This window comes from Tenrec ecaudatus, chromosome 11, assembly GCF_050624435.1.
Source record: "Tenrec ecaudatus isolate mTenEca1 chromosome 11, mTenEca1.hap1, whole genome shotgun sequence".
NCBI lineage: Eukaryota > Metazoa > Chordata > Mammalia > Afrosoricida > Tenrecidae > Tenrec > Tenrec ecaudatus.
The window spans coordinates 11,741,368-11,764,155 of record NC_134540.1 but is presented as its reverse complement, the minus strand read 5'-3'; the positions used below and the strand labels follow the sequence as shown (position 1 = coordinate 11,764,155).

The 22,788-nt window shown below is 37.9% G+C and overlaps 1 protein-coding gene across 1 annotated transcript in view; it reads left to right on the top strand.

Moving 5' to 3' along the window:
• ZMYM2 (zinc finger MYM-type containing 2) overlaps window positions 1–22,788 on the top strand; it is a 106,142-nt gene that overhangs the window by 72,646 nt on the left and 10,708 nt on the right. The window contains exons 12-22 of the mRNA XM_075562852.1: window positions 911–1,061; window positions 2,909–3,081; window positions 9,420–9,585; window positions 10,066–10,100; window positions 11,334–11,463; window positions 11,950–12,065; window positions 12,868–13,018; window positions 15,647–15,772; window positions 19,231–19,325; window positions 21,679–21,847; window positions 22,082–22,233. Coding sequence (XP_075418967.1) covers window positions 911–1,061; window positions 2,909–3,081; window positions 9,420–9,585; window positions 10,066–10,100; window positions 11,334–11,463; window positions 11,950–12,065; window positions 12,868–13,018; window positions 15,647–15,772; window positions 19,231–19,325; window positions 21,679–21,847; window positions 22,082–22,233 — 1,464 coding nt within the window. The remainder of the gene's footprint in view (window positions 1–910; window positions 1,062–2,908; window positions 3,082–9,419; window positions 9,586–10,065; window positions 10,101–11,333; window positions 11,464–11,949; window positions 12,066–12,867; window positions 13,019–15,646; window positions 15,773–19,230; window positions 19,326–21,678; window positions 21,848–22,081; window positions 22,234–22,788) is intronic.

Below are 22,788 nucleotides of genomic sequence, written 5' to 3'. Positions count from 1 at the left end.
TATTTCTTTTCAAGTCAAACAAAAGGTTATTAATCATGTCCATGTGTGCTTTGTGCATAAAGTACATACTCCTCACTGTTTGATCGTTCCAGAGACCAGGTTGGTAGGCAAACATGGCGTCTCTGACTATGGAGCATGACCACATTGGCCCACAAACGGTACAACTGCCCAATTACATCACGCAACTGGTGTGTGAAAGCAGAAAATTGTACATTCATTCAGACTAAGTCTGTTATTTTTAAGTCATGATAGGATTGGGACTTTGCCTTATTGAGTATACTCAACAGAGAACATATTTTTTGTGAACTTTTTTCCCCTCAAACATTTGTTTTTGAATGAAAGTTTACTGATTAAAAAATTCTCATCTTTCTCTAGTCCTAACTTTGTTAAATTTTGTGTTATTTCTCCAGTTTGTCAGCAGCTCCAGACCGCCATTTTGTTACAGTGATGTAGTCACTCTTTCATTGAGTCAACTTTGGCAGTTTAATGGTCATTGAATTTTGTGGAGCTGATGGTATAGTGGTTACACATTGGGTTATGAGAAACCCACCTCTGCTCGAGGAAGATGGCTCTTTCTGCTTCCATACGAGTTACAGTCTTGGAAACTCACAGGGACAGTTCTACCTGTCCTGTAGGCTTGCTTTGAGTCGGTATCAATTCAGTGGCAGTGATTTTGGTTTTTGTGTCTGGGCGCACACTTGTGCGTTCATGTACATGCTGTGACTGAATTTAGCTATGTCTGTGTTGGTTAAACTAGGTATGACCTCTATGAATTATATTGTGTATATTGAAATGTATTGCAAATGTATTAAATAGATAAATAACATTAACCTTTGCTGTAATAGTGACCTTTCCCCCTCATGTTCTTTGAATGCCACCTACTTCACCAAGTCTCTCATTGTACATTTAGAACAAAGTGTATCAGTTCTGCAGCAAAACTTGTTCGGATGACTATAAGAAGTTGCATTGCATAGTTACATATTGTGAATACTGTCAAGAGGAGAAGACTCTTCATGAAACAGTTAATTTCTCTGGCGTTAAGAGACCTTTCTGTAGTGAAGGCAAGTGAATTTAAACAGTGTTGTTTATAGCTTTTACTACTTAATGGTTTTTGGGGTCAAAATATTGAAAACTATATATCTGTATGATTTTTACAAATGCTTTTGCTTTTCTACTAATTTTCTTTTCAATTTTATATTGACCTCTGAGCTTCAACTTGTTTTCAACCTCTGAGCTTCAACTTGTTTTCTCTGAAAAAATTTTGGTGACGTAATTTTGCATCACAACAGTCATAAACAGAAATAAAATAATTATTATGCCCAAATATTGCTAGAGTACCAGCAAATTGTGGTCTGAAAGATGGTTTTTGAAGTCGATGGGTTTGTTTTTACCCCGTCCCTAGAATCCCTCTTGTGTATGTTTCTGCATCGTTTACTGCCTGGCTCCAAAGACAGTCTGTGTATCTGGGATAAAAAGCCACCGCCAGCAATACTACAATAGGAAAATGCTTTGTTATTCAGTTTAGAATGCCAGGGAAATACTGGTTTCTATTTCAGTACATTTCAACCTTTCCTTCCCTCCCATCTGTGGTTTCATACTTTTGGGCTCAGGAAACAGGCTGTTGAATTTGACTTGAGTGCTCAGCCCCCCAGAGAGAAAAACTACATTGTCATAGCCCTAAGCCTGTTGGTGCCTCACATATGTAGCATTGATCCTATTCTGTTTGGGCTGTATGGATATTTTTTTAATTACTAGAAAATTAACAGTAAGTGGACAAGTGGTATGCAAAACAATTTTAATTTAGATGGCAATATGGCAAGAAAGGATAAAATACATGTCTTTTTCCTGTTAAGTAGCTTTCTCTCATGACATCAAGTTCTCTGTTGGAAGTTTTCACAAATTATAAAATTTTGTCCTTGTCACTCATTAAAATCTAGCTAGATAAATCGAATATGAGTGCTGTTTTGAAAATGCCTTTAAGTAAAGACAACAACAGATGGTAAATCAGAGGAGGGTGCTTGCATACCTGAGTGCCAGATAAACTATATAAAAATCCAGTTTTCATTTGTGTTCACAGGTGAGGAATAGCATTGAAAGAAGTAGAATAAGAAAATCTTTCCTCGGAACAAAATATTGGGGAATAAATTGTACTTATAAAGGTTTTTTTTTCTTTCTTTCTTTCTTTGGTAGGATGACCGGGAGAGAGAAGGCAAGAAAATTTGACTAAAAATCTTTGGGTATTAAAATGGTTAATGTTCTTAACTGCTACCCAATAGTTTGGAGGCTCAAGTTGGGCAAAAGGCCTGATGATTTCAGAAAAGAGCAGTCATTGAGAACCCTGTGGGGCTCTGCTCTATTCCGACATGCGTGAGGTCATCTAGTGTTTTCTGTAATTTTACTCAGTGCCTCCTTAGTGGTACTGTCAAGTAAGTGTTGGGCTGCTAACCACAAGGTTGGCAGTTCAACACCACCGGGCACTCCATGGGAGAAAAGATGGAACCATCTGGTCCCATACAGATTTATAGCCTCAGAAACTTGAGGTTATTATGAGTTGGAAACAAATCTTTGGTTTTTTGGTCTCACCATTTTATATTGTTTTGTTTCTCTAAAACGCTTATTTGTAATGTGTTAACTTTATAATACATAAGCCAAATTTGTAAAAGACATTATTGGATTGCCATGTCTGAGATTAGTTATTGAACGTTATCCAATTTGCTATTCTGTATATTGTTTCCCTTTATTACAGACAAGTTTTGATCACCTCATAATGTTGATTAGGAGAGAAAGAGGACTGCATGTTCAAGCTGATAGATAAGATATTCCTCAAGCTATTGGTGATCTGTTTAATTTATAAGGCCTGTAATAGGCCCAGAATTACATTTTGATCTATCATTGTAATATTTTTCAGGTTGTAAACTATTATATAAGCAGGATTTTGCAAGACGCTTAGGATTGAGATGTGTCACTTGCAACTACTGCTCTCAGCTGTGTAAGAAGGGAGCAACGAAAGAACTTGATGGTGTTGTGAGGGACTTCTGCAGTGAAGAATGCTGCAAAAAATTTCAGGAATGGTACTACAAGGCAAGTAATTCAGTTTTTATAAAGCAGCTATTGCAACACATTTTTGGAGTTTTACCATTACAAATATATTAGCATACATGTTAATCAAGACATAAGATCTATACATATATGTTTAAAAAATGGATAAATGCCAATAACATTTACTTTGAAGCAATAAATGTGATCTTATTCAAATCTACTTTTTTAATTAAAAGATTATGTTATTGGGGGCTCTTATTTAACAATCCATGCATCAGTTGTATCAAGCATATTTGTACATATGTTGCCATCATTATTTTCTAAACCTTTACTTTCTATTTGAGTCCTTGGTATCAACTCCTTTTTTTTCTCCCTCCCCTCCTTCCACCTTCATGACCCCTTGATCAATTACAAATTATTATTTTCATATCTTACACCTACTGCTTGCTGTCTCCCTTCCCCCGTGGTTTCTGTTCATCCCCCCTGGGGGGGTGGGGGAGCATAGCTTACTTTTAATACACTCCAGATAAATTCCTTTGGGAAAGTAAGTAACAATTTGTACTTTTGGTAATTAGATATTACCCAGGAAAGAATTAGTGAAAGAATGAATACATTTCTCTCTCAGCGACATGAGAGACCATCTCAGCAGTAAAGCTTCATTATGGTTGCAGTTGTAAGGCCTGTGGAAGACAGCTGTCATCATGCCTCAAAGTGAGGACTGCTTCAAATGAAATGACCAAGGCAGAAATTAACGAGGGTCCTAGTTAGTCCATCGAGTGAAAGTGATTTGCGTTAAAATGAAAGAAAGCAATCCGAGAATTGTAAGGTTGTTTTGTTTTATTTGTTTGTTTTTGGCTCTTGAATATCTACAGCTCAAGAAATTAGCTACATTAGAAATAATATAGAGTTTTTGAAACATGCCATTCTAGAAGTGGAGGAAGAAGCCGCCCAAGCTGTCAGAGTCAAACAACTCTTAAGGCTCAGAGGTTTGGTATACTTTAAAGTATTAATGCACTAATTCACTGTTGCTTTAAACTCTTTTAAGAATTAAAATTGATGCAAAATTTAGATAGTATACCAATTCCCTAACATGGACTCCTTTTAGTCTAAATCAATGATTTTGTCAAAAACCTTTTTGAGAAATCACTCAGAAAATGATATTATGGTGACTTAAATGCCCAGTTGTAGGTTAGAGGACTCCAAATACTACTTTTTCTCCATGGCCTAGGGGATTTTAGTTGTCCAAAATTTATTTAGGATAAGTTCAGGAAAGTAAAGCTATTTCGTGAGCACACATTTGCAAATCCATTTTACTAATGGTTCTTCCTTTTATCATCAGGCTTGCTGTTTGAAACGGGCATTGTTCCATGTAAAAGTGGTGAATTAACTATGTCACTGTACAAATTTATGAATATTGTGTAATTATGAATTCTAAACTTGAATCTGTTTTTGTCTTCTAGTTTGGAGGATTTTGTTTGTTTATATTCACTGAATGTACTTCTGACTTTTTTTAACTTAGAATATATCTTGGTTGTAATTTAAAAAAGGAATCTGTTTCTTCTTTTGGGAAGCAGAAAGATGCCCCATTGCACAGGAACACATCCTTCTAGATGTTGTCATTTGTTCTGTTTAGCTACATGTTTTAAAGGGTGATTGTATGTAATGTTCTAATTTATGCATTGTTAATGATGAAAATTCATTGAAATAGTGTATTTTGGAATATGTAAGAATATATTAGTTAAATATCCAGTTTATTTTTTAGTTCTGTTTAATGTCAGGGTTTTATACATTAAACACATTTTTATTATGTATTCCTTGTCTTATTTTAATTCCAACAAATATATAGTGCACACAGTGTCTCATGTTGACCATATATAGGGTCTCTGAGACTGAGTCTGTATTTAAGCAGATAGTCTGGTCTTCTGGAGGACAGTCGATGGGTTTGAACCAGTGACCTTGCTCAGCAGCACAACACCTTAAGACCACAGAATCACCAGGGCTCGGTATCCACATTATATTCATTGTAAACTCAGAGGAATAACCATAAAAGCTTTTTTGTTAGCTGATGGGAATTTGGAAAGTAAGTTGCAATGGTGATATATCTATGTAGTAATACACTAACACACAATCAAACCATCGAAGAATATAAAAAGGAGTCGCCCTTCCTGATTCATGCTTGGCTTCTCTGCGGAGGCAGCCATTAGTATATCTCTAAGCAGTGTGCTTTGTGCCCGATTCAGACTAAACTTGCTTCCTTTTACCGGTACCACCTCTTGCAACGGTAGCAAATTAGTCCACACGGATTGGGGTGTTTTTCTTTTCTTTCAGTGCCTACAGTGGTCTTTGTTATGTATTATGCAATGGGTATATTGCAGTCTATTAAAAATGTCCTTATAAATGTCGATCTAATTGACATGAGGAGTACAGTGCCTAAATCCATGTGGAGAAGAGCGTCTTGGTCAAGGGCGATGCAAACACTCCATCTAGCCAGTCTGTTAGCACCCAATGAGTGTGAGTGTTGACTTCCTCAACAGTGGTGCAAGCAAATTGCCCTTTACCATCCTGTGTCTTTACATTTTATGAGGAAAGAAACTCAAGCAAGACTTTAAAACGCCATAATTAAATAGGATGTAAAATACTTGAAAAATTACATTTAATATGTTTTTAATTGTGCTTATTTGCTCCCCCAACTGATGAGATATTTTGATTCTTATCTGTATAATGACTTGTTTTTGGATTTCAGTTGGAGATTTATTAAATACAATCTGCTTTTAATTGGATTTTTAAGTGTTAGCCTCATACAAGCCAAAAAGATTTGAATCAAATTGTCTTCCAGCAAACTTTTTAGAAAAATGTATATTTTACTCTTCCTCAAAGTAAATTTTTCCAGGTGGTAATTGAAATCAGTTTTTTGTTGGTTTATTTATTTTTAATGTATAGACTGCTAGCTAGGGTTTTTGTTCATTCTCTTGGAAACTATTGCAGAAAGATAATCTAGTAGTGCATATTTAAATGTGTGGTTTATATAACTGAAGAACTCCTTTTACTTAAATAATTGAATAGTTCCCAATTTCCCAGCACTTCTTACCACTGTACTCTTTTGGGGGTGGGGTGAGGTGATAAATCTTCCATGTGTATTTGGAATGATATATTGGAAGTTGCAAATAATTCTTTTCTGAAAGTGCTGGGCAAGTGTCCCTAACTCATCCATGCTCATAGTCTTCCCGCACCATCCAAAATAAAGCTGCTTTCCTAAACTGGAACAGATAGAAGGGAGCATTCCAAGGCTGTTTATCTGTCAAATGTGCGACATGGGAACTGCTGGGAGCGCAGCTAGAATGACTTGTCAGTTGCTGAGGAGGCAATTTCTATATTGTCGAGATTAGGTTAGGATTACTTGAATTAGTACTTACCTATAAATAGTCTTTTTGAACTGGTCTTCTTGTGTTTTGTTTTAGTAACATAAAACCCTTGGCTTTCCTACAATGACAAGAAAAATGAAAGAGGTATTAGTGATGCAATCTTTTTGAACCAGACTTAAAAAGTCACACTTGAAGCATTGATGTTAAACTTTCTTAAAATGCTCTCGCAGTTGATGGGGAGGTGTGGTGCCCATAAGGAATGGTGGTGATTAATGATGATGTTAAATGGGCCATTTTATTTAACCCAATTACAAACAACCTAGGAGTTTGCACGAGTTGCTGGACGAAAGTGTTTGGTTATAGCATTAGACTTAGAACTAAGGTCTCACGATCCTTTCAGCCTGAAGACATGTGGAGGCTCATGGGAAAAACCCTCATCTTTTCATCTTTGCATGAACTTTTTGTAGTCCTCTCATACGTGCACCCACTCTTCACATATTGACATGATTAGGTCAGCGTGTGAAAATCTGCATTATGCAAAAATGATATTATTTGGCTGCCAGATTACATTGCTATATAACACCAGTACAATAATAAATATATTACATAATTGCCAAACCACTGAGCACCATGACACAGCCAAGTTCACACATGACCTTGACCATCACAGCCAGCATCACTCTCACCTTTTTCCTTGGCAGTGGTTACTGTCAGGCATCTGGTGTTAATGTGCAAATTAGTTGGCTAGTCTATATTTTACCGTGGTCAGACATTCAAAGTGTCAGCTTGTTTTCCATCAGTAAGGAGTAGGTGTATACATACTTTAATGCCTTTTGCAAATTGGCATTCATCTTGCCTTTTTTTCCTTCATATAAAAATGATCCTAGTTTATTTTGAACCATCCGAGTAAAAGCCAAGAATCTGGAATTAAATAAGTTACAGTACTCTGATTTTTTGGGTGTCATGTGCTTGGTCTTGTGTGCTTAGCCATCTAAATTATTGTATAAATGGAATTGTTACCAAGTTCTTTCAGAAGTAGTACATGTAATGATTGGAATATGTTTTATACACAGTGATTTGGGTTTTATATGTCATATTGAGAACCTCTTTGCAGCGAACTACGAGACATTTTATTTCTATTCCACTTGTGTGCTCGGTTTGCTTTACCTCATTTACAATCACATTTCCCTCATTTACATGTAATGAATGGTCTTTGTAACTTGTGAAAAATAAAAGTCCAGGTCCATACTTGGGTTGTCTGATCTTAAATCCTGTTACAGCATCTTCTGGTGTTTGCTTTTAGACCTGGCAAGTCCCTTCTTGGCACCTTAGTCTCCAGTAGCCTTGTTGGAGGACTATTGTGAGGACTGGAGAACAGATAAAGAATTCAGGGTTTTTAATTACAGTCTCGGTGAATGGCGTGGTCAGGCTGCAACTTTACTTTTAGCTGTGTTCCTACACTGTGCTAGGGCCCATTGGCTAGTTTGGTAAGCTTCCTTTTTCTCTGTCCTTTGCCTCTTCTCTTGAGAGAAATCATGAAAGGCTTTAGAAAAAAAAGGAAACTAGGACATGCTTGTGTTTATTTTAAAGACCATCTTTGGTGATAATTTTAATAACAGATTTTTATCATCATCGAATAAGGATAAACAAGGTTGGGTTACATGCAACTGTACAGAGATTACCACCGAATCTTACCAGCAATATAATATCTAAGTTCATGAATTTCTTTTGACAAGAGCTGTGATAGTGATATAATTATGAATATTCATCATAATTCATAGTGCAATTCTGCTTTTTCCATTTAACATTTATTCAGCAGGAGAAATAACCTGACCCGGAGAACAAAAAAGCCTGTGTTCTTACTTCGGGGTATGTTTGTTATATATAACCTGTTTACCAGCATAATCATTTATTTTTTAGCCTTAGCGAGGGCTTTTGAGATAGAACTCCTATTAAGACATAAAGTGAGAGATTCAAAATTCACAGGATAGCATGCGAGCACATTTTTAGCATAGTGAGGAAAGGCCACAGCGACAATTATGAAATACAAGCAACAATGTCTATTGATTAATCAAAGCTTCAAAGTTTTTAGTGAACACCAAGGATCATATTTCAAAATCACAGTGATTTAGTTCACTAAACCAGAAGCTTAATTATGAAAGGTACTGTATTGAAGATTTAGTCACGTGGGTTTTTTTGGTTTATTGGTTCAGATGGTAAGACATAGTGAAAATGGACACGATCCAGAGAAAGTGGGACCTCTAAAATGGAAAATCTTCCCCTAGATTGTTGGCCACCATGAAACAGCTGGGGATTTTGTTCTTTTTGCATTTTGTTAGGGGTTGGTTAGGGCTTTTTTTCCTCCTGGGTATAGGGGTGACCTTGTTAGCGGACCATACGGTTGTTTGTAAAAGAATTTCACATTGAATGCTTTAAAACATGAACCTGGAGTAAATGGAACCAGTACACCTTAAAGGCCCTTCAAGTTTATTATATTGTTGAGAAACAAAAATATTCCAAATGAGCATCTGAAAATTCCCCATCATAATACCTTCAGGATTGCTTTAGCCTTTTCCATCTTCTTTAAATTAATTCTAATGAGTCTTAGAAATCTTTTCATTAGCCAGAAATTTTGAATGTAACGTGACTGTAGACTTCTGCCAGTCTATCACCTGGCCCTTAAAACTATTTTTTTTAATTAAATGCTTAAATTTGGCCCTTCACCATTCACTTTTATTTATTGGTTTCCCATTTCCAAGGTTGGTTTGAACTGTTGGTAAGTATAGAAAAGGATGTGGTTGATTGCCTCATTTTTTTCCCCTTCAGTTTTCTTAGGAATTTTACTTCACATAGATGATTCGTATTGTAATTCTCTTCTTTATCAGACATCGTTTTAGTATATTTGGAGATAATCACAGATAATATCTTGCTAATTGGTTAATAAGACTCTGGCATAAATTTGAGTTTTTAAGCTTCCTGACTTGAAATGTGTAAAACTTTCCCTTTTCCTCCATTAAGGCGGCCAGGTGCGACTGCTGTAAGTCTCAAGGAACCCTGAAGGAGCGGGTGCAGTGGCGGGGCGAGATGAAACACTTTTGTGACCAGCACTGCCTCCTGCGCTTCTACTGCCAGCAGAACGAGCCCAACATGACCACCCAGAAAGGCCCGGAAAACCTGCACTATGGTATGGACCCATGAGGGAGCTGTCTTTGCTCCGGCATCTGTCTTTGCTCCTCCCTTCTGAACCTAAAGCAGTGAAAGAAGAAAACACTTTGGAATTAGTCTAACAGCTGTTTAAATTTCATCATTTCTCCGAGTGGAAACATCCAGATAACATTGGAAAGGATACTTTTTAGAGATCATTGCTTTTTACTTTGTTCCCTTTTAAAGTATCAGTGTGTTCAAAGAAGTCAGATTTAGTTGGTCTTAAAACCAGCAACATAGGATTGGCTGTAGAGCAGTGAGTATTTTCTGAGGTGGCAAGATAATAAGAGAGTTGATTCCACTTACTTAGGGTTATTTTTCAGCACTTTCTATTTCAATGTTGTATTTTTAATTTAAAATATTCACTTAAATAAGTAATTTTAAATGTAATGAGAAATAAAGATTTATAAAATTCTGAAGCCAGGATACTTAAAAAAAAAAACTTCATTTGTCTTTGTAGATCAGAGTTGCCAGACGTCCCGAACCAAGATGACAGTGAGTATTATTTCAGTGACATGGTTATGATTTTCATAAAAGTGTGGCACTATCAGTTGTGGGGGTAAGAAAATAATTATGGCTATCCTGATTATAATAATAAAAGATTTAAACTTTTTCTCTGCTGACACATTGAAAGTAGTCAGCTGAAATTATCTGATACTAATAAGTTATTTTCAACCCTCCTCAGAAATACATAGATGCATCATAGGCTGTGCACACTAGGGGCTATAGATATATCTGCTATACATGAATACATAAAGCTGATGTAAATAGGTAGTTATTACTTGATGTGAGTCACCCCGTAATATTTGCATGGTCAAGACCACAGTCATTGCTGCTACTTGCTGTTGGTCACAGTCAGAAAAGTGGCTGCATCTGTTCCTGGAGGATGTGACTAAGCGTCTTTGTGAACAGCTGCGTAAGGGAAGAGCCCCCTGGAAGACAGGGAGGAAAGGGAGGAGGAAGCATCAAGTTCTGCTCCTAGTCCTCCAGGGTCAAAAATGCTCAAGACACACTTCTATTAGCACAACCTTTTCCAACCATGCCCACAGGCCCCGAGAATACAGTTGAAAGCTTGGTCATATTTTGAGTCAAGTTTGAGTAATATTTGACTAAATTTCTTTATCATGTAATAATCTGTTTATAAGGAGCCCTGGTGGTGTGATGGTCAAGTGCTTGCCTGCTGACAAGGAAGGCTTACTGTTTGGTCCCCACCAAGGTTTCTCTGGGAGAAAGACCTGGCAGTCATCTCCATCCTTGAAAACCCCATTCGGGCTGTTGTGCTCTGTCACCTAGTTTCTGGGTCAAGTCTACTCACTGACCTCTAACAGCAACATCAACCATCTATTTATTTATCCAATAGAGGGGGCTATAGAGCATCAAGTAGTCATAACTGCACCTACACTTAAAAGATGACTCCTTATCTCTGCAGTTCAGGTTAATAACTTTGACTTTGTACTTTGAAAAACGAGACTTCTCTTTTTATATCTTTTTAAAAAGTGTACTGCTGCTGTTGTTTGACAGGTGAAAGAAATCTGGAGAACAAAAAGTAACTGCTGTCTAACCAGTATTGGGGACAGATTTATAGGGAAGACTCTGGAAAGCATAATTAATGATAGAATGATTAATGCACTTTTTGTGTTTCCTACTCAGGGCTTAAGTACTATGTAATAACACTAAAATATGGTGAAAATTTTAGAGGCAAAAATACAATGTTTTCTCTTTGCTTAGGCTTCAGCACCACCCCCTTCTCCAACACCCAACAAAGAGATGAAGAACAAAGCAGTTCTCTGCAAACCTTTAACAATGACTAAAGCAACGTACTGTAAGCCTCATATGCAGACCAAGTCTTGTCAGACGGGTAAGGAAAATTTGACTTCATTATTTTTGTATCGCTAAATACAATGCACGCTTTCCTCAAATAATATCCTGCAGAAGAATCAAGTTGTCAAAAGTGAAAACATGCTGTGTTAGGGATTTCTTTGGGTCGATGTCTCTGAAATAGCGTTCTCTGAGAAAGCCCATCTGTTTAGGAAGGATGGTCAGCAAAGATCATGCTGCTTCCTTGTCAGAGTGAGATGAAATCGTTCTAAATATGTATTTACATCATGTTTACAATGGTAACTGTAATCTAATTGTTTGATTAAATAAGACTTTAGAAGGGGCTCACAGAAATTCAATGTGGTGTGCAATGATATATGTTTTCAAAGGCATCTTAAGTTAGCTTACTGATCCTGTTAAAACCAGGGGTTTTCTTTAAGAGAGGCGCGCAGTGTTTTTCTTGGATCAGGTATATGTGAGTCCCAGTTAACACTGTTGCCTGTATGTGTTCCTTTTGTGTGTTTAGATGATGACTGGAAGACAGAATATGTTCCGGTGCCTATCCCTGTGCCCGTGTACATTCCTGTACCTATGCACATGTACACTCAGAATATTCTCCTTCCCACTGCCGTTCCTGTTCCTGTAAGTCCTGTTCTGACTCTGTCATTTTGAGAGATAGCAGGCACAAGTGGGAAAACACTCATTTCATTGTCATTATTAGCCAATTAAACAAAGAATCGAGTCTTTGCCTTTCTTCAACAAATAACTCAGGTTAGGTTGACTCTTAGTTGTCATAGTTGCGTTGTTTTAATAGGTGTGTGCTCAAGGCTGAGCTAGAAGCTTAGCAGCTCTCTGCCTTGTTCATAATGTATTTGATATTTGAGTTCATTTTACAAGAAAGTTAACAAGAGGGTTTCAAAATGTTCATGGACCGATTTTGCCATCTTTAATGCAACTTTTTCATGAATGTTTGGACATCTCCCATCTCTCAATATATGTGAAACTAAGGTTTAGAACTGAAACAGATGAATGTTTCATATAAAATACTACATTATTTTATTCTAAATCTCTTGTAGTAATTAGGACGCTCTCGGAGCATGGCCATGATAGTACTCTGGAGAAAACGAGGGCGCTTCACCAAGCTCTTGTGAAAAATAGAAGGGAAAAAATAGTGGGATTTTCCCTCGACATTTGGTAGCTCCTTGGTAGAACCACCTTGAATACTTTTCGTTTCAACATTTATTTCAAAAGGTAGCAACTTGTGCTTTGGGGTTTTCCTGACACGGTTAACATCTTTGTTTGGATATGGATATATATATATATATATATATATATATAACTTAGAAATATGGTATTATAAAGTAGATTATGTATGGGAGAAATTGTTGACTCAAAATTTTGAAATGCCTAGCCAACCTTAAAAGTAAATCCTTTGAATATGTAGGTGCCAGTTCCTGTTTTTCTCCCTGCCCCATTGGAGAGCAGTGAGGAGATAAAAAGTAAAGCTTCTTCCGAACATCTGGATGGAGAGTTGCTTACAATGACAGACATCATGACTGCAGATGAGGGAAAGCCAGAAGCGGCCAGCATCAACAGTGAGCGATACCGCATATAATAAGTCGTTTGTCACTGGTTTTCACAAGTCTTGTGATTTGTTGCTTCACCCTCCAGGGCACACCTCTGTGCTTGAGCTGGATATGGGCGTGGGAGAAATGCTACATCAGAAAGTATTTATGGTGCTTCACGATCCACCTTGCATTTAACCACGTACCCTCAGTTTTTCATGTGCTTCGCTCATTCAAGCAAAACCCATTGTCATCATACCGATTCAGATGGACATCAATCCTAGAGGATAAAGCAGGCCTACCACGCAGGGTTTCCAAAGTGTAAATCTTTAGAGAAGCCGACTGCCATCACTCTCTCTCACTGAGTGCCTGTTGGCTTCCAACTGCCTCCCTTTTGATTATTAGCCGAATGCTTTAACCACTGTGCCTACAGGGCACCTTTTGTACTCTTGTTAGTTGCCATGAAATTAGTACTGACTCACAGTGAGCCTACGAACAGCAAACACTGCAACACCAACCACCTAGTCCTAGGGCAAGCTATCTTCACAATTCTTATATTTGAGCCCATTGTGGCCACTGGGTCAATCCATCGCCTTGAGAATCTTCCCTATTTTTCTCCCAAACTCCTACTTCACCTAGCATTATGTCTGTTTCCAGGCATTTAACATGAGACAAGTTTCCTCTTCACTTCTAAGGAGCGTTCTGGCCGTCCTTCACTCAACACACATTTGTTTCTTTTTTTGGCAGTATTCTTCACCAGCAACTCAAATGCATCCGTTCTTCTGCAGTTTTCCTTGTTCGAGGTCCAACTTTCACTTTCACGTGAGGTGATTGAAAATGCCATGACTTGGGTCACTTAGTTCTCAAAGTGACATCCTTGCTCTTCAACATTGTAAACATTGTGTAGCAGCTATTCCAATTGCAATGCATCGTTACATCTCTTGACTGTTTTTAACCACTGGATTGTGGCTCCAAATAAGATGAAATCATTGACAAATTCAGTCTTTTCATTATGTATACTGAATCATTTGTGAGGATTTTGGGTTTCTTTACATTGGATTACTAGGGACCGATGTCTTTAATCTTCATAACAAGTACTTTAAACCTTCAAATTCAGCAAGCACGTTTGTGTCATATCTCAGGTTTTTTATACGCCTTTCTCAAATCCTGATGTGCAACGTTCTTCATATAGTTAGACTTCTCAGATTATTTGCTAAGCATAGAGAGTGAATAAGTCTGGTGCGAGGATACAACCTAACACACATCTTTCCTGATTCTAAACCTGACACTTATCCCTTTGTTCTGTTGGAATGACTTCTTGGTCCATGAAAAGTTCCGTATGAGCACAGTGAAGTGTTTTGGAATGCCCATTCTTCTATGTCTTATCCATAGTGTGCTCTGATCAGGCAGTTGAATGCCTTTGCTTAGTCATTGAAACACAAGTAAATAACTTTTCTGATATTTCCTGGTTTCAGCCAAGATCGTTCTACATCAGAAGTGATATCCCTTAATGTTGCTTCCTCTTCTGAATTCAGCCTGAATTCCTCAAGGTTCTCTGGTGATATACTATTGAATTATTTTCAAAGTTTTACTGAATTAATAATCGTTGATAATTTACTGATCTTGTAGCGTAGTCTGTCGTTACAATTGGCACACATATCAATTTCTTCAGGCAGTTTGTCAGTTAACGAACGATATTCCATATTTCTAGCTGTGGACTAATGAGTGCTTCCAGAGCTGTGTTAGCTCTTTTGAACATTTTCATTGGTATCTTGTCAATTCCTGGAGTCTTATATTTTCCATGAAAGGTTTCAGTGCAGCTTAGACGACTTCTTTTAATACCATCAATTCCCAGTCATATGCTACCTCTTAAAATGATTGGATGTTGACCATTTATTTTAGTACAGTGACTTTCTCTGTCCCTTCATCTTCTTTTGATGCTTGCTACATCATTAAATATTTTGCCCATGGAATCCATCAGTATTGCAGCTCGGAGATAGGCCGAGTGCTCTTTTTTATATTTTAGCTCAAGTCTTTTTACATTTCATTATAAGATACTACTTTGTTTTTACAAGCTACCCATTGAAGTTTTCCGTTGAGCGTTTTTACTTCACTGTTACTTCCACTTAACTTGAGCTATTCTGCTTTCAAGAGCAAGTTTCAGAATCTCTTCTGACATCTAATTAGATCTTGTTTCCTGTTTAATGATCTTGATTTTTTCATGCATGATGTTCTTGATGTCATTCTATGGTTCTTCTGTCATTAGTGTTCAGTGTGTTAAATCTGTCCTTCAGATGTTCTCTAAATTCAGGTGGAATGCATTCAAGGTTGTATGTGTTTTGATTTTCAACTTCAAACCTGACCTTACATATGAGCGAGTCACAGCTGTTGTTCACTCAAAGTGTGCTATTTAACTTTTGAAGAAAACCATCCAAATTGGTTGGCATAAAATTTTGGATGTACTCATCATTGTTTAATTATAACTATGAAATTTATAGTAGTTTACAAAAATATCTGTCCTTTTATAACATGTTAATAAAGATGTTTGTTCTATTCTTGTATTTTCAATTAAATGACTCTCTTTGGCCAAAATAAATAAGGATTCTATTAAGGTTTTTTACTTTGATTTTTAATGGTACTATGATGGTTTCATTACAGGTGTAATTATTGAAACAGATATTATCAATTCAGATATCTTGAAGAATTCTGACCCAGAGACACAATCCAATATGCCTGATGTACCATATGAACCTGATTTGGATATTGAAATAGATTTTCCCAGAGGTACAGAAATAAAACATATTTTTCAATATAGTTTTGGAATTTGGTTATTGAGTTATAAGTCGTTAAGTATTTAATGTTTCATTGCCTATTCTTATTTTAGATTTCCTCATAGTCAAATGAAGCACAACAATTAGTTTCTGAAATGAATGTAAAATTGTCTTGAATTATAGGGATGGAAGCATTTTTAGGCCTTAAATTATTTTATTAAAGATTAATTTCTTGCCAAGATTTTAAAATCCAGGAAAAAAATTTAAGTATTCCTGTCTGAGTTTCTTAACTTTCTCCTGTAAAGACTGCTTAAAATTTCTTGAACTACTGTCAGGTCTTGTACAAGAAGTGTGTTTTTTATTATATTCTGAATCTATTAATGACCTAGTGAAAAATGGAGTCCTATAAGCATTCAGTTTTGATTTTGCTTTTCTTCAGTTTATTAGATTAAATGATTTGTATTAAGATTATTTAGACCTTTTAATTGAATTTCAGCTTTTGATAATTTGCTGGTATAATAAATGTTTATGAAAATATACAAAATATTTATCAACAGTGGTGCGGTGGAATGCCCAGCAAGTTAAGAACTACAAAAGAAAACAATAAAGACTCCTTTAATAAAAAAACTCCTTAACCAAAAAAAGAAAATATACAAAATATTCACAACTCAAGAATCTATACATGTATAATTCAGCCAAATGATTAGTCTTTCATTTGTACAACCTTGGTTGCTGTACCTTTCCAAATCACTCTCCCCCACCACTATTAACATAACGCAAAGCCTCATAAGGGAAAACTCCATTCATCCCTCTCCTGGATCACGGGTTAATGAGTCCTGATCTGTGAATTCTTTCTGTCTTTTGTGTAAATGAAGCCAATCTAGTATTTGTCCGTTGTGGCTGACTTACTCAGAGTAAAGTTTTTCATGGCCTATACATGTTATGGCATGTTATCAGAACTGTGTTTCTCTGTCTGTCTGAGCAATATCTCATTCCTTCATTTGCTCTTGGTTTTTAAGTTATTTCCACCTTTGACTGTTAGGAAAAGTGCTGAGTGAACACTGTTGTGCAGTTACTGCTTGTGTCCTGTCTTTCCTTCTGGGCACATATCCACAGTTGAGATTGCTGGAGCAGGTAGTAGATCTGTGTTCAACTTTTGACAGCTGTGTTTTCCTTAGAGGCTGCCCCATTACATTTCTACCAACGATGGATGAAGGTTCTGGTTCCTCCACAATCTTACCAACTACCTTTTTTTCCTTAAAAAAAAAATCATTTCCATTGTAATATGGTTAAGGTGATAGATCTCACTGTGCTTTTGATTTATATCTCCCTGTGCAGCAGTTCTCAGCCTGTGGGTCTCGACCCCTTTGGGGGTCAATCGACCCTTTCACAGGGGTTAGTCGATTCATAATAGTAGCAAAATGACAGTGATGCAGTAGCAATGAAAATAATGTTATGGTTTGGGGGGTCCCCACCACATGAGGAACTGCACGAAAGGGTTGCGGCGTTAGGAGGGTTGAGAGCCACTGCCTTACTGACTAAGGAAAGGAGTCCTGGTGGCACTCTGGGTTAATGCAGTGGACCTCAACCCTCCTAACTCCGCGGCCCTTTCATTGCAGGTCCTCATGTGGTGGTGACCCCCCCAAACCATAACATGATTTTCATTGCTACTGCATCACTGTCATTTTGCTATTGTTATGAATCATAATATAAATATCTGATATGCAAGATGTATTTTCTTTTATTTTTTTCCAGTTTCTGGAAAGACTTTATTTTTAGGGATGAGGAGAGGGGGGCATGGCACTCAGTCCTTCTTGGCAGCGGCCTTCCTCATGGCGGCCAGCACGTTGCTCAGCTCCTCTCTGTTCCTCTTGGCCCAGATGTGTGTGCCCACCCGCTTCTTGATGAACTTCAGTGCCCGCTTGTCCTTGGAGACCTTGAGCACTCCATGGCCCTTCGCTCACAGGGTGCGAAGCCGCACACCTCCCGGATCATGTCCTGCACGAACTTGGTGTGCTTGGTGAGGCGCCCACGGCGGCGGCTGTGCCTCGGCTTGCTCACGTTCTTGGTCACCTTGTGGCTCTTGTCGAGGCCCACGGCCACAGAGTAGCGCACAGCCATGGCTGCGACTCTTCGATGGGTGCCGCGGTGGAAGGACAGGATGTATTTTCATTGTTACAAATTGAACTTAACTACAGCTGAATATAAAAAGACCAATCAGCATATTCAATTAAGTTCCCATGGTACAGATTTTTTTTTGCAGTAGTTGATTTTACAGTACATGATTTTACATATCCCCAGTAATTATAATTCATGAAGTATCGTTTTACCTCCAGTACTGCTGCTTTCAACACAGTAGCTGCTTTCTACACAGTAGCTGCTCTCCACACATGTACGACTGGTCCGCATAAGTACATTATGGCGCCAACCGTGCCCCATACACCTGTATTTGTACGGGGTGTAGCTGACGGGGTTGGCGCAGTGATATCATGGCACCGGGTGCTGTATGTGGGCGTATTTGCATATGGGCATACTCGCTTGGAGATGGATAGAGGAGCGATGTCTTGGTTCCTAATACCATCAGAAATACTTTGTGTTTTTGGATGGTCTTAGTCAGCCCCTGTGAAAAGGTTTTGAACCCCCAAAGGGGTCGCGACCCACATGTTGAGAACTGCTGGGTTAACGTGTTGGGCTGCTGGTTGAAAGGTCAGCATTTCAAACGCATCAGTTCCTTTGTGGGAGAAAGATGAGGATCTCTGCTTCCATGAGGATGGGTGGTTTCTACACAATTTACACGCGTGATGGGTTCAGTCCCAGGTGCTTCCTTATTAAAATCAGAGCTGCTGAGCAAACGCCTGTAGCTGTGGAGTCGAGCTGCAGAGCGGGAGGCCCAGTCAAGGGTACAACAGGGTCTGGGGACATGGCGCAGAAGGCTGGGTCGGACACTAACCCGTGGCCTCCCGACACCGGGCTGCTGAAGGCAGTCTCTGGCCATTGGCTTGTCCCTCTGAGCTGCACTGGGCGGGCGAAGCACAGGGGGGACCCAGCCTGGCAGGCAGTCCAGGGGGAGAGGCTTCAGGCCAGGGAAGGAGAGGGCGGGTGGGTGGCTATGCTGTGCTCGCTCTCGCTGATCGGCGGCTTCTAAACCCAGGTGGCTCATTTCTACTCTGCCCTCCAGGCTTGTGACGAGTTGTGGTAGACGCCGAGGCAGTGGGTGTGATGCCTGTAATGAAGTCTTCTCATGTGCTTGCATTTCTCTATTTGGTACAATGTTTGTGTAGTCTTTCGTCCATTTTTTGAATGGCTGTTTTTTGGCTGAATGGAGTTGGAATAGAGTCTCACAGACCATGTTAGGTACAGCAGAGCTTCCTTCCCCATCCAGCACAGATTATCCTTACAAGTGGGTATGTGGTGACAGATACTTTGTTCACCGCACAATTGAAATAGAGGTTACTCTGATCTAACTTTCAGCGGCTGAGGAGCTCGATATGGAAAATGAGTTTTTACTACCACCTGTATTTGGAGAAGAATATGAGGAACAGCCCAGACCCCGATCTAAAAAAAAGGTATAGAATTTAATAGTATTTTAGTATTTAATAGTATTTTGACACCGTTCCCAAGGGTAGAATGGTGTTTTCATGTTACAAAGAATATTGGAAGATTTTTTCCCCCTATGTTAAAAAGAGGTATTTTATTTCTAAGTTAAAAATGTGAGATTTACTTGTTGTATCATATAAGTAGTGAATATTACCATCCCATAATTTAAAAAATTGTATTGATATAAAGTTGAAAAAAAGTGAATGTTATTTTTTATAAGAATCGAGGCTGTTTTCTAGGGAGTTTTTTTAATTTAAACATTATAGTTAATGAGTTTATTCAGTGAGGCTTAGGTGTCCAGATCCAAATCACTGTCACTGCTGTGGGAGTCACTTGTGACTTGGCGAGCCTGTCACAGGAGAACTGCCCCAGTGAGTGTGTGAGACTAACTTTTTTTTTCCTTTCTTTTTTTACATTTTATTAGGGACTCATACAACTCTTATCACAATCCATACATATACATACATCAATTGTATAAAGCACATCCATACATTCCCTGCCCCAATCATTCTCAAAGCATTTGCTCTCCACTTAAGCCCTTTGCATCAGGTCCTCTTTTTTTTCCCCCTCCCTCCCCGCTCCCCATTCCCTCATGTGCCCTTGGTAATTTATACATCGTTATTTTGTCATATCTTGCCCTATCCGGAGTCTCCCTTCCCCGCCTTCTCTGCCGTCCCTCTCCCAGGGAGGAGGTCACATGTGGATGAGACTAACTTTTTTACAGAAGTAAAAGCCCCGTCTTTCTCTCTTGGAGCTGCTTGCTGGTGGTGGTTTTGAACTTGTACTTCACACCCCCAAATGTAACCAGAGTTTCTTAGGTTGAGTGTAGAGATTATTTTTATATCTGGTCTCTGTTAAGTGAAAGGCCATGCTGGCAAGTTTGATCAATCAAGTAAAGAAAAACTAAATGTGTTAGCAGGTGGATTTTTAAAAATATTCATTAGAAATTTTATTTCTAATTTCCAACCTCAAAGATTAAAATAAATCATAAGATAGGTGGTTTTTCCAAAATTTCCCCAGAAGAAATAAAACTAAAAAGGGTAAGCACGTGTGGTCAAATGATGTTGGTCTCTTAACTCACACCATGTACAAAAAATTAACAAAATATTGGCCATAGGACCATAGACCTGAAAGAGCTGAGAAAATTCATTCTTATAAAACGTTTGTGACATGGTTCCTTAAAAACACAAAAAGTTTAAGGAGCAAAAGCAAATAAATAAGTTGGACTATAACAAAATATCTTAATATGTGCTAATCATTTCACCTAAGTGAAGTCATGGAAAAATTCTCCCATATCTCCTTTGTAGGATGGCAAATCAAGAAATGTTCCAAAAAATCATAGACACTTTTAAAAATAGGATGATCAAGATGTAAGCCATTCTTTCTCAACACATCCTCCATTAAGGTCTACAAAAGGGCATTCCCCTCTCCAGTCCTTCCCCAAAGGCGTCTGCATTCTTCCAGCTTTGCACCATTACTTGGGTGTCCTCAAGGAGCTCCTGTTGTCATGTGAAATGTTCTTTGAGCTTTGGAGCAGGCAGAAGGCAAGATAGGAGCTGTAGAGTTGAGGGAATAAGGTTTGCCAATGAAATCATCCTAGGACAGCCCTTTCTCTACCCTCCAATGGGGAGAGGAATGGTGTATTATGATGGAAAAAATTCCTACAAGCCCCTTTTCTGGCCTTTCTCATTGAAGCTTTCTAACATCTTCATAAGAAGTGTTTGTGATCTGTCTTATGTCTTTGAAGAAAATCTAGCAAGGTCACTCCTTTGGAATCTTCAGAACCATAGTCTTCAAAGTTGACACTTCTGCCTTGAATTTAACTAGTCCAAAAAATCCTCTCAGAATCCACTATTTTGATTCAATCTTTGTTTTTTGGAAGGCATTATAAGGAGACTAAAACAAGTGTATTATTCAGAGAACTTGTCTTTAGTTATGCACTGATTGCAGAAACATTAAAATGTGTTTGGCAAACTTATGTTTATCTGAACTGGATGGGTCCCTAGTAGCATTTCTTTTTAACTATCATATTACTATTTAGGATTTACTTCATATTTTTAATTTATTTATCGTATTTGATTATTTTCTCATCATAGATGACTCACAGAAGATAGTGTGAACTTGCACCCAATTAAATATACCATTTCTATAGTTACATTTGAAGAAATATTTTAGGTAACTATTCTCAGGTTCAGGAATACTGTTAAATTTTAAACATGTAAGGTATTTCTCTTTACCTGGCATTTGTTGAAATCATTTTCATAGTGGAATAAGATAATGTAGTCTTTAAGAAGTATTTTTATTGTGATGTATGATTAATAGGGAGCCAAGAGAAAAGCCGTGTCAGGATACCAGTCTCATGATGACAGTTCTGACAACTCCGAGTGCAGCTTTCCCTTCAAATACGCGTACGGTGTAAATGCATGGAAACACTGGGTCAAAACGCGCCAGCTTGACGAAGAGCTTCTGGTATTAGATGAGTTAAAATCTTGTAAGTATTTTTGTTTTGCTTAATTCCTCCAAAGTTCTATTTGGGATCAAGATTTTATTGAATTTTAAATATATATAATGTTACTAGAAGATGTTTTAAACTGATTCTAAGAATTTATTTTATTTTACTTTAAAGTTCTGAAGTGGAATAAATTGATTTCAAAGGTGTTTTTTTTTTACTCTAAGTAAGAATGGTAAATAAAAGAAATTATTGTGTGTGTTTATTTTTTTTAAGCTAAATCGGTAAAGTTAAAAGAAGACCTACTCTCTCACACCACTGCTGAGCTTAACTACGGGTTAGCCCATTTTGTCAATGAGATCAGGAGGCCAAATGGAGAGAATTATGCACCTGACAGCATCTATTATCTTTGCCTTGGAATACAGGAGGTTTGTAATATGTTAGATGCTTTTGAATATCATTTTAATATGAAAGACACCCACCTGATGTCCCTCCCACCCCTCACAGAAATAGCCCCTATTAGCTTCTAAGTTGGTGGTTCAAACCCACTCAGGTATCTCAGGAGACAAGACTGAATATCTGCTTCTGAATGGTCACGGCCTAGAAAAGTGCACATTAGGATCACCTTGAGTCAGGGCCAACTCAACGACAACCAAGACAGCACCATTCATAGGAAACGTGGTGTGGTAGTTTTTGGAGGAAAAAAATAGAGTTCTATAGGGAAATTAAAGGCAGCTTTATGGAGCATAGTGATTTGTTGGCGATAAAGGAATTTCATCTATTTGGAAATTAGAGGATATAAAAAATATTCCGAGCTGCTTCTTTGCATATAGATATTTCTGCTATCATGCCATATGTATGTTCTTGAGGAGAAAAAAGACCACTTAAGACTCATATGTCTTTTGTGACTGGTTTGCCAATCTTTATATTAACTATGGAATATATAGCTGTGTTTGTAATATTAGCGTGTAGGTAGCTTTTTG